General features: G+C 33.8%; 1 protein-coding gene across 15 annotated transcripts in view; it reads left to right on the forward strand.

The window, feature by feature from the left end:
- Positions 1-12,141, forward strand: part of LOC111050743 (uncharacterized aarF domain-containing protein kinase 5) — a 72,025-nt gene that overhangs the window by 58,147 nt on the left and 1,737 nt on the right. For 5 of the 15 annotated variants that reach the window (XM_039431167.1, XM_039431163.1, XM_039431168.1 and 2 more), the window contains 5 exons: positions 2,310-2,468; positions 2,931-3,062; positions 3,534-3,699; positions 4,819-4,989; positions 6,609-6,840. In XM_039431167.1, coding sequence (XP_039287101.1) covers positions 2,310-2,468; positions 2,931-3,062; positions 3,534-3,699; positions 4,819-4,989; positions 6,609-6,840 — 860 coding nt within the window. Of the gene's footprint in view, positions 1-2,309; positions 2,469-2,930; positions 3,063-3,533; positions 3,700-4,818; positions 4,990-6,608; positions 6,841-8,791; positions 8,970-11,464; positions 11,630-12,141 lie in introns of all 15 variants that reach the window. The other 10 variants (XM_039431171.1, XM_039431172.1, XM_039431175.1 and 7 more) reach the window with 5 other exon arrangements.

Here is a 12,141-nt window from a genome sequence, read left to right on the forward strand (position 1 = left end):
TTCCTACTATCTACCCTGTTCATTGTTTCAACTGTGGTTTTGTAGCGTAGTTGCTGTAATACAATACTACAATCGTTTATCAACTTATTCCTAGCATCATCTAAGTCTTGTACTTGTAGTACTTGCAAATGTGACCCTGATGTTTGGTGAACTCCATGCACAAAAGTATTTACAAGTGTGGCATTCAGTTGACAAATCAAATTTTCTAATAATAAACTTGTAACACCATATAGCTTATACTTGTAATTACATTTGTACGTTTTTCATTAAGTCTGTTCAAAAATTCAATAGGATGTTCCCTTTGATAAGATTCCATCACAGTCAACTCAGTAATTAGTTCAGGTATCAGCAAAAAATTTTTTCAATGATTTTATCAAGTCTTTTATTGAAGAACAACTGTTGTTGAATGCTACTGCTTCGGCTGGTCCTTCAAGTTTGCACATAGCAGCTTTGAAAAGAATCCAGTGATTAGCTTATTTTTACCAGAGGTAAACTTATTACCATAGCTTATTACCATAGGTAAGGAAAGTATTGCTTTCCGAAAAAAATTAAGGTATGTAAATTTGTAAATTTCTATACGTTTCGAGGTCCCCTGAGTCCAAAAAGTGGTTTTTGGGTATTTGTGTGTGTGTGTGTGTGTGTGTGTGTGTGTGTGTGTGTGTGTGTGTGTGTGTGTGTGTGTGTGTGTGTGTGTGTGTGTGTGTGTGTGTGTGTGTGTGTGTGTGTGTGTGTATATATATACACGATATCTCATCTCCCAATTAACGGAATGACTAGAAATTTGGAACTTAAGGTCCTTCCCCTATAAGGATCCGACACGAACAATTTCGACCAAATCCAATTCAAGATGGCGGCTAAAATTGCGAAAATGTTGTCAAAAACAGGGTTTTTCGCGATTGTCTCGAAAATGGCTCCAACGATTTTGATCGAATTCATACCTAGAGAGGTTATTGATAAGTTATTGCTCTATCAACTGCCACAAGTCCCATATCTGTAATAATTTCAGGAGCTCCGCCCCATCTAGGTAAAGTTTGATTTCAGATTTCCAATTATCAGGCTCCAGATACAGTTTAAACAAAAAATTTCGAGTGGAAAAGATTGAGTATGAAAATCTCTACAATTAATGTTCAGTAACATTTTCACCTAAAATTGAAAATAAGCTCGAAATTCGAGAAAATGTTATTATTTCAATTGCAAACTGTTGGCAACTGTTGATTCTATTAAATCATTCACTATGAAGAGATAGAAGACTTCGTGTATCTCCAGCGTTATAGTCCTGTCACCAGCTGGCTTAGATCTTTGAATAGACTTTAGATGCGCGGGGACACTAGCGTCAGGTGATCAATTCTCATAACGGCAAGGAAAGTTGTGTGAGTGCGCCACACCAGATTTTTCTTGAATGTTTTCAGCACAGTAGCCTATAGAAAGGTCTTCGCAAGTAGATATGAATTGATGAGAGAAGTACCATCGTACCATCGTTTTTGTGAGAAATACCATCGTTATGAGGTATGTATCTCAAGAGTTCATGAGGAATAGGTTTAGTGATTGTTGCCATTTTTGAAGTATCTGAAGTTGAAGATAAGACTGGATGCAGTTTTGAGGGTTTGATGAAGTTCTTTTGTTTGGTACTCACAACTGGTTTGGAGAGCGTACTTGGATCGTCCTGGTCCTCGTCCGTGGATGAATCCGTGTCGCTTGGTTCTCTGTTGGTTAGGGGCCGCCAGGTGTTGTTTCTCTCTGCCTGGATGGAAGGCTGTGCACTTGGTTCCAGAGTGATGAGGGTAGGCCGCAGATGACGAGTTATACTCACGTTTTGGATTCGAGACGTTTTTAAAGTTAATTGAACTTTACCGAAACGTCTGCGGTCCCGTTTGTTCGGGCGCCATTCAAGTAAACGGAACACGTGACATCCTTTTTAAAAAACTTTATTCAAGAAACAAACCGGCATAGAGACTGTCCAAAATACAGAAGTGAGAGACAAATAATTTTAATTACTAGAGCTTATACTATTCTAAGTGCTGTATCAGCTACTACACAATAACAATGGGTATAACTTAAGACTTAGAATCTAAGTAGTATTTTAATTATTACTCCCTCTTACTTTTATAACCGAACGTCTAACATCCATTTCACCTTGTCTATGACAAAATTTTTCCAAAAGCTGTAGAAATGAATAAATTGTATGAGTAAAATTGAATCACGGGTCTATACCATATAAGTATATGGTATTTCAATTCTATTACTGAAAAAATGTCCGTATTCAACACTTTGGCAATACCAATACATTTGCCATTTTCAAATGTTTGCAGGTATACAAGGCGAAAACGAAAGAAGGTAAGAGTGTAGCCGTAAAAGTGCAATACATCGACCTGCAGGACAGGTTCACAGGAGACATCAGAACATGCCAGCTACTATTGAGAGTGGCTGGAAAAGTATTTCCAAAGTTTGACTTTGAATGGGTTCTAATGGTAAGTGAAAATATAATGTGAAATACCTTTTTAAAGAATGATACTTTATCATAAAAAATAAATAATAATGATATCAGCTAGAAGTTGTAAGCTTCTATAAGTTTCTATTCTTTCTCAATGTAAGGATCACTGGAATCAGCATTTGAAACATTTATGCGTTTTTAAATTGGGTGACTCTAGCGCCTTATAGCTTGACGTAACGTGGATGACTGGCTTGAAGTAATAGTCAAAAGCGTTCTCCATCCAATGAGAAACATAAATTTGAATGTTTTCTCTATGGTCATATTAATCTCGTTCTACTTATTTGCAGTTTCTTTTTTAAGTTCAATTTTTTATAAGTTAATAGTTGAAACGAAGTCCAATAAATTTTCAACCGCATACTCATGTATTGTACTTATAGATACTGTGTTCAGCATGTATGGAATTTTGAGATAATATCATTTCTTACTTTTTTCTGTGCAGGAACTCAAGGATACATTAGAACAGGAACTAGATTTCCTCAATGAGGGAAAAAATTCAGAACGTTGTGCCAAAGATTTGAAGCATTTCAATTTTGTCTATGTGCCTACTGTTTTTTGGGACTTATCTACAAAGGTAAAGTACTAAATAATTTGAAAAATATAATGTAGTATAAATTATAAGAACAAGTCACTCTGACTTACCTTCAATTTTTCGTTCATATATCTTATTACTGAATTATTTTCTTATATAAAGTCTTCTACAGAAGTCGAAAAGATTTGATCGAATTTCAAATCTAGTAGATCATATCTTGATGATTTATCTAGATGATCATTTTCGACCCATGTGTATACAGCTCTCATTAAAAAACTTCAAAATGTATTTATTCAAGTTATAAATGTTTAATTTCAGGTAGTAATACAGGTGTGCACGTAGAGATCTTGATAATATTCATATCATGAATTCTGTTCTATTAGAATAGAAAAATTAATAAAATGAATTCCAAATCTACAGGGTCGTTAAAGTTTTTATTAACTCATCTGTTTTTATCTATCTGTTTATACTGCTTACACTGTTTATGAGAATATCTGTTTTTATCTATTTCAGAGAGTATTAACAACAGAATTCATTGACGCTATCAAAATAAACGATAAAGAGGGTCTGTTGAAAATGGGTCTATCGTTAGCTGATGTGGATGGCAAACTGTTTAGAACTTTCGCTGAACAGATTTTCCACACGGGATTTGTTCACGCTGATCCTCATCCAGGAAACGGTAAGATTCAACAATGAGAATACTCAAATTTTAAAAATTGACTAATACCTGAGATTCAATTTCAAATGATAAATTGAATGTGACTTCACCAATATTAGTAAAATAATTATTTGATTCGCATTTCATTTTATTGATATTTTTTGTTTGGACCACTACATTTTTCATTTGAACCACTGTATTCAGCTAAAACTAGAATATAAATTTATGAAGCATCTATCTTCTTGAGATCAAACTTGAATAAAATATTTTTGTTTTGATTTTGTAATCGACCATAATTACAGGATAGCCAGGATGATGGCAAATAATCAGGTTCAGTTCAGAAGAGATAGTTTTCAATTTTGCACCTTCTACATTATTTAAATCTCAATATTATCAAGTTGTGACCAAAAATTAAAATTTAAATAAAAATTGTCAATGAATAAAGACAGCTTTGTATCAGAAATATATTTTTTAAACATGGCTTGTTGAATTAGATATTATTTCTTCAGTTCCTATAAAATGTAGCTTTTGTCACTTTCAGAGTAGTTCATTTACTTTCCTCAGTGACAAACATAGGTAATAAATTATAGCATTGAAACAAATTTCTCATTTCAGCGTAAAAATCAACCAAAATAACTAGTAGTTCTGTGAACAGTAGACCTCACGCAGTATTCTCATCCACAAGTACCTGATTGAAACTATATAGACCTTATGGAAATACAGCAATAGACTGGCTTCTCTACACATCTGTGTAATCACTTGTCAGCTGATTTATGATGAATAATTCTATAGTCTGATTTTTACTCTAATATTGGCGTATGAAGGAGGCTCCTTTTTCCTTTTATATTATCCTTGAAATGCAAAATTTCCAAAAACCTTGTATATACGTCGACACGCAATTAAAAAAGGAACATACCTGTCAAATTTCATGAAAATCTATTACCACGTTTCGCCGTAAATGCGCAACATATAAACATTTAAACATTAAGAGAAATGCCAAACCGTCGACTTGAATCATGACCTCACTTCGCTCGGTCAATTATTGATACTTTCTCAGTTTTGTAAAATTTGTAATCACACAGAAAAATAGTCAAACTCACTTTATTCAAAAATACTATTTGTGATCATTTATTGTTTCAGTTCTTGTTCGCAAGGGGAAAGACAAGAAAGCAGAACTAGTATTGTTGGACCACGGCCTCTATGAAGACGTACCAAGCACAGTTCGCAAATCACTGTGCAGCTTATGGAAGTCAATTATCCTCAATGACCATAACTCCATGAAGAAGTACTCTATGGAACTGGGTGTCGATGGTGAGTATTTCACGGCGTCCATTGTTGAATTAATCCTATTCAGTAGGTGATTCTAGACATTTAACTGAACTTTAAATCATTGAGTATACATTTAATTCTATCCGAAATTCATTGCTTCTGTCTAATGTTTCTCAGTTTTCCCTATTTGATTCGGGAGAATCAGAGAAACAATATAGCATATACTTCTAGGTTTCCAATTATTAATTGAATTTGTTAATGCAGCCTAATAGCTCAATAGGGGAATTAAAATTTTTCTGAAATTCTAAACAATGTCTGTTTTTATTTTTAATCTATCATAGTTTCAACTACTTCGAAAAAACAAATGCTTTATGTGTTTGTAAATTTGCCACGTGAGATTTTTAACTGGTATATATAAGAAATATATTTTTTTACATCTTGAAATGTATTTATTCAGGGCTACTTATTTTTATCTATAAAGTAGCATTAAAGTACCCTTTTTGAAATTAATATAGAATAATAGATTAAAAACACAAATTAAATCTACTATAGTGAGGTCCACGTTATGACAGTATTTGATCAACTTTGGTTTTGCTATCCTTGTCTATCTTTCGACAAAGCCGGTGATACTATCCTTTTCTAGGTCCACACCGGTGTCAATTATGTTTTTGACAGTGTAGAAATATGATTAATTAATCCAGAGAATCGGCATTGCTGTTCTTCTATCTTTATTCACTGTCATTATAACGTGGACCTCACTATAGTTTCGATGTTCCACATCATCTTGAGGTTTTAAAAATAAATTTAAAATAAAATATTTTAATTGGTGTACAATTCTTGGTAGTTCCATATATATTCTTGAAATTTTTAAAATGATTTATAATAATTTCTTCTTCTCAAATGATTTGATTTTTTTTAACCTGAAGATGATGTGGTACATCGAAACTAGTAGTTTCAATCTGTGTTTTCAATATATTATTTATATTAATTTCAAAAAAGGGTACTATTTTATAAATACTTTTGTACAATACATAAACGGAAATGTTATTTTGGAAATTACAGCTCTAGCTCTGTTTATCAGTTGTAAGTATGAGACTTGAGAGATTGTCTCTTGCAATAGCTGTGTTGTTCTCATTTCATTTAATAATCATTCATTTGAACGTTTGATTCGCTTTCAAGAAGTATTAAGATCGTAAAGTGTATTAATGTTAAAATTTACTCAATACATCTATATAATATATACAATATTTCCATTTAAAGAATCCGTAACGTTTACGGTTTAGGTTAACTCTTTCGCATCAAGTTTTTGGAATGTTGAAGTTGAGGGCCTGGACACACAGAGAGCGATCTTGAAAGGATATGGATGCATATAACTTAGGCTCAATTCACACTTACGCGACTCAGGTCGAGAAGAGACTCGACTCTAGTCGAGAGCATGTGTTTTCAAATGGTGACGTCGCGGAGACTAGAATCGACTGGTCTGAGTGTCACGATTTGGAAACACATGCTCTCGACTAGAGTCGAGTCTCTTCTCGACCTGAGTCGCGTAAGTGTGAGGTGAGCCTAAGGTCACTGCCAGCAGATCGCTGCCTGTGTGTCCAGGCCCTAATAAGAGTAAACACAGAACAAGGATGTTAACGCGGTGGCATTCTGTTTTCCAGAATGCGACTACCGTCTGTTCTGTGTAGCCCTCGTGCAACGGTACATACCCGATCCGAACGAGCCAGGCAAAGACATTTTCAAGTTGCTATTCAAGCATCGCGGTGGCTCAGGCATATTTCGCGGCCGATCCGAAGCTGAGAAAGAAAGCATACGTCAGCAGATCATGGACGTGCATGATCGCATGCTGGTCGTGTTTCGAGCCATGCCAAGCAAACTCATGCTTGTCACTAGGTACCTGTCCTACTATTCATTATTCAAGTCAAGTGCCTGAATCACATGCAACACCGTGATCTAGTATTAGCTTGTTGTTACTAACCCATTCAGTTTTACGGTTGTCATTGTTTCATTCACCAACTCATTTCATTCCCTTTGCACAAACATCATTACACTCATCTGCTTAGTAGTCCATTCAAAGAAATGTTATAGAGGAAAAAGGTTGGAAGACAATTTTTTACCGCGCAGTTCTGTTGAGGGTAACATAGGAGGTGAACATATAAAAAGTCCCCAAGTGGTAGGGGGCGTGGGGGTGTTCAAAGGTACAATTTTTTGTTTTGTCGCATATAACACGCATTGTTCTCAAGATATGTGCGTGGAAGCAAAAAGCTGAAAAATGCAACTTTTAAACCACCATCATCCCCTTAGCACATGAGTTTACCTTTTCAATGGGGACTTTTGATATGTTCTCCTCCTAACTAGTCTTAACAAAGCTGCAAAGTCAAAAATTGTGTTCTAAACATTCCCTCCAAATTCCTATTTCAATTAGTCTATTGTAACAAAACTGGAGTTTTCACGCTCAACACTAAAGCTGCTGCAACAGTTGTAGGGAAATGCGTAAAAGTGTGAAATTGCACATCAAATTGAAGAGAATTTAATGCTCTTTAAGCTCATCATATTCAGCATGAATTTTTCTCATCGATTTTTAAAAAGTTATAAGAACCAAATTATAAAAAAATTGGAGGCAAACGTGTTTTTTTCAAATGTCACACCTTCACGAGCGGATATCTCGAAAACTCGAGGAGATATAGAAAAAGTTGTAAGATGAAAATTGTAGGAAATTATGTAAGCTTTTATTTTGTATATAACAGTTATGTCCGTAAGATACATACTGTAAGTCTCGTGTTATATGCGAGAAACCAAAAAATTGTAACTTTGAACCACCCCCATTCCCTTAGCATAAGGGGTAGAGGTGGGGACTTTTGATATGATCACCTCCTCAATACCCTAAACAGAACTGCGGGGTCAAAAACTATCTTCCAAACTTTTCCCTCTGTACTCTCTTTTGAGCTTTCATTGCCTGGACTATAGTTATTATTGATGAAACAGCAATCAATATTCAATCATCCTTATTAATTTTTTAATCATTCTCCAGATAGTTCCAAGCTCCTGGTATATTTAATTATCCATAATTTTGGAGTATTAACTGTATTGCATTAAAAATCTCAAGTCTTGGATACGTTGTGTACGATACAATTCAGCCTCTTCTTATAACGAAATCCTACTAAATGTTGAAAAAATTATTTTGTAAATTTCATCAAAGCGAATATTGTCTACAGAATTGAAAGCTGATGGAACACCGATGGTGGTGATTCATTTCTTGTAGTATGATTTTTCTTCAAGATCAAGATAACTGCTTTTCTTTATTAAAGAATATTATCTCTATTAAGATATCTTATATTCTTTGAGATTATTCCATTAAACTTCCAGTTGCAACTAGAATTATTGTTGTGAATCATTGGAAACATATGTGCGTTTTTCCAAAGCCACTAGATTTTGTTTAAAAAATTGGAAAAACGTGATAGATATCATTGATTCGATTGTTCTTTACATAACTACAATTGATAAGTTTTGAAGAAGGAAAACTACCCTCAAATTCAAATGATTCTTTCCTGTTTGAAGTGAAAGATCAGGTTATTAGTATATCCCGGTTATAGTGAAAGAATAGGTTCTTAGTATTTTCTGTTAATAGTGCAAGAATAAATTGCGGTATTGATTTAGGAAGGATTGATCGTTTTTTATTTTTATTGTATAAAACATGTATTTTGAGATAACTAGCCATCTGTGTCAAGTCCACTTTGTAAAGTATACAAAGACATCTACTTGGTGAACATATTATGAATGAGTAAAGATTGAAAGCGTATGTTAGTGAGTTGAATTGAAGAGTGGAGTGGTGATGTGTGCGCAGATTACATGATGTTCGCCGAGATGTTGACCCAGTGTCCGCTGCGGAGCAATAGATGGCGTTTGTCACTAGCCCTCAACCAGGACGAACTCAAGTACTTGGGCAAAGCCGCTCAGAATCACTTTGATCAAGTCACAGCTGTGCTTAAAGTCATGCCCAAACGTCTCATACTTGTCATTCGGTACGTCTGCCAATCCTTCGCTCATCGAGTCATTAGAAATTTACAATTTTCACTATCGGGTTCAGTTTCTTACTAAAAATGTTATGGAACTTCTCTTAATTACCTTTCCTTTCTCACTTTGTACATAGCCGAATGTTTAGCACACTTGACTGCATCTTCATATTATGTTATTCTCCAGTGCATTCATTCGAAAAAGTTATTCTTTCCAAAGTATTACTAATCTTTTCCTCAATTAATTATTGCATTCAGGAGGTTAAAATTATAATGGAATATATATATTTTTTACCTCTAGTATTCAAGTTACTAACTTCTATTATAGATTGAATCCTATATGAATCCTATGAATAAATTGGTGTCGGAGTGAATTTTTTACAAAAATGCGGATGAATTCTTTTTTTTCAATAAATGCCTTTCTTGCTAGAGTCAGTCTACAGCTAGGATATTTTAACCTAGTATTCTAATCATAAACCACTCGTATGTACATAGAAAGGTGGGGGAAACATTCAACTTGAAAATATTCTGTCACTAATTCAGTATGTATTCAATCAGTATGTTATTTCTAAACATACAAAGCAAAATTGGATCCAAATAATCTATCTCAAAAGATTTTTAATTAAATACAGAATTTCCGGTGCAATGATGAGACATTTAGAAATAACTTGTCTTTTGTCAAGCAACCTCTTTGGAATGCATGGATTTTCTGCAGGAAAAAACATTTGAACGCGGAAATAAGTAACACTTAACACTGTACACTGCAATTTTTTTAAAGCTCATGATAAATTAATATCGTATATTTATTAGACTTTTTATTTAATATGAATAATTACCACAATATCAACATCTCAACTACACAAAAAGTTATTAGTATTTCCTGTTGGATTTTTATTATTCATGTTGTTATTAGTATTTGAAACACTTTGGGTTCATTGACTTCCAACTAAATGTACTTACAAATTTATGAATTGAAATGTATTCAATGCAAATTAGTATTACTCTTAGCAGACTGAAATGGAAATCTAATTGAAGTAACCAAATGTTCGGTAGATAGGAAATACATTAGAACCAGTTTTGAACTCTCTGAACTGTTCTCAATTTGTAGAAAAACTAAAAAATTTTATCTAAGAAAGCTACATATAATTTTACAATTTTTCACTGTTTGCTTGAAAAATCTTCATAGCTATAGGATGATAATGTTAATACAAATCTCTCATACTTTTATTCAAAATATTTAGTAGCAATAATTGATGGTTCATTTATTTCATTTTTTGTACTTGCTACATTCAAGTACAGTGTTGGGCAATGAAGTTTGGAGGATTTGGAATTGTTATTACAAACTTATTTTTGAATAAAATCAAATTTCTTATCTGCTAGTGTGAACCTCAAATGATGCCATTTCAATGACCAGAGAGTAAAAAATAGTAGTAAAATTAATTATGTATAAAATGGCGTCCGTTTTTGCCGAAACACTCCTGTAGTTGTTGTGAGAAGTTGGTGACAGAGTGCCGTGCAGGAAATAATCTTGCCATATATGCTGTGGAGGGATTCTTGGTGGTTGAAGATTGAGTGTTTCTGTTTGTAATTGCTGGTTTTGTAGCAATATCAAGTAACTAACGGTTTGATGGGGCACTATCGAAACTTCATGATGGGCCTACGTCACTGCCAATTCAGATTGTTATCTAACAATGCTGTGTGATTTTTACTGCAGCGATTGAGAAGATTACTCCTAAATATTGAATGGTTCCAACATGTCATCCACAGAAACTATAGAATTTCTAAGACAGATCTTCCCAGGACGCCTCATCTCGTTCCATGGTAATGTGGAGTGAAATCTTCGGTTAACAGAACTTGTGACTATTTTTTTATTTGATAACTAAACATTTATACATGAAAAACACGTACACATGAAGCCCTGAGTGGATAATAACACAAGAAATTCGAGCGATAACATGTGCAACGCTTCAGAGGAGTATGGACAACTTCTCACAGAATTGTATGGATAAAAACGGACGCCATTTAACAGATGTTATTTTGGAACATAATCAACTCTACTACAATTTTTTCCTATCTAATTATCAAAATGGCAACATCCAAGGTACATAATGGGAAAAAATAATTTGAGTCTCGTTGAAAAATGAGCATGTAGCAGCTATTCCAAATCCTCCATACTTCATTGCCCAACTCTGTAGCTTTATGTCAATTGGTTCAACTGAGCATTATTTTTCCAAATCCCTCATCCTTGTATTCAAATCTCATTTAGGAATAAAATTATTCATATATAATAATTATTAATTATATTATTATTAGTAGCACTAAAATTATTTTCGTCAATTTTATTTCTAATTCTTCAATTTATAATATTCGTCTATTTAAAATTGTAAAAATGAATTTATATATGAGGATACAGTCACGGAATAAGGAAACCAGTGTTCTCTACTCCGTGATACAGTGTTCGACAACATTCATTAATAATTGAATATTTTAAATTGTTGTCTCAGGAATATCAATACGATTCGTTCAATAGCTAGAGGCCATGGTGACCCGGTGGATCGGTACATGGTGATGGCGAGGAGTGCCACTCAGGGAGTCTTCTTCACTCAAGGCCAGAGTCGGCTCGCTCTCAGGCCCTACTTGGCTCGGATGCAATTCGAGATGATACTGTGGTAGGTAGTTTTATATGGAAATTTCAAGGCATATTAACGTATTTTCATTTTACCAAGCCTATCTGATAACTATTAAATGTATCACTTGATATATTCATATTATGTGTACTGGATGCAAGATGAACAAACTGTCCAGTAATTTTAGAAGATACAATTTACACTTGATCATTTTTGAAAAGTTGTATTTTGATAAAGAAGATTTTCGAAGACAAGGTCTTGAGAATGTTTCTTAGGGATACAGATTTTTGATTCAACGAATTCATTTTGCATATCAAAATCATAAAAATTGAACTCGAATATTGATGAAGTGGAAACATAAGCTTCTTTTTGGAACTCTTTACTATTTATTCATCAATATTTTAGAAAGGGCGGTATTTGGCTGTGCCTGTTCCTTTTCTAATCATTTCACATGATAAATTAATATCTTCGAACGTAGATTAATTAATATCTTGGAGCGGTATATTAATTAAATTAATATCTTTGAGCAGTATTGTGCTGTGCCTGTTTCTTTC

This window comes from Nilaparvata lugens, chromosome 6 (genome assembly GCF_014356525.2).
Source record: "Nilaparvata lugens isolate BPH chromosome 6, ASM1435652v1, whole genome shotgun sequence".
Lineage (NCBI taxonomy): Eukaryota > Metazoa > Arthropoda > Insecta > Hemiptera > Delphacidae > Nilaparvata > Nilaparvata lugens.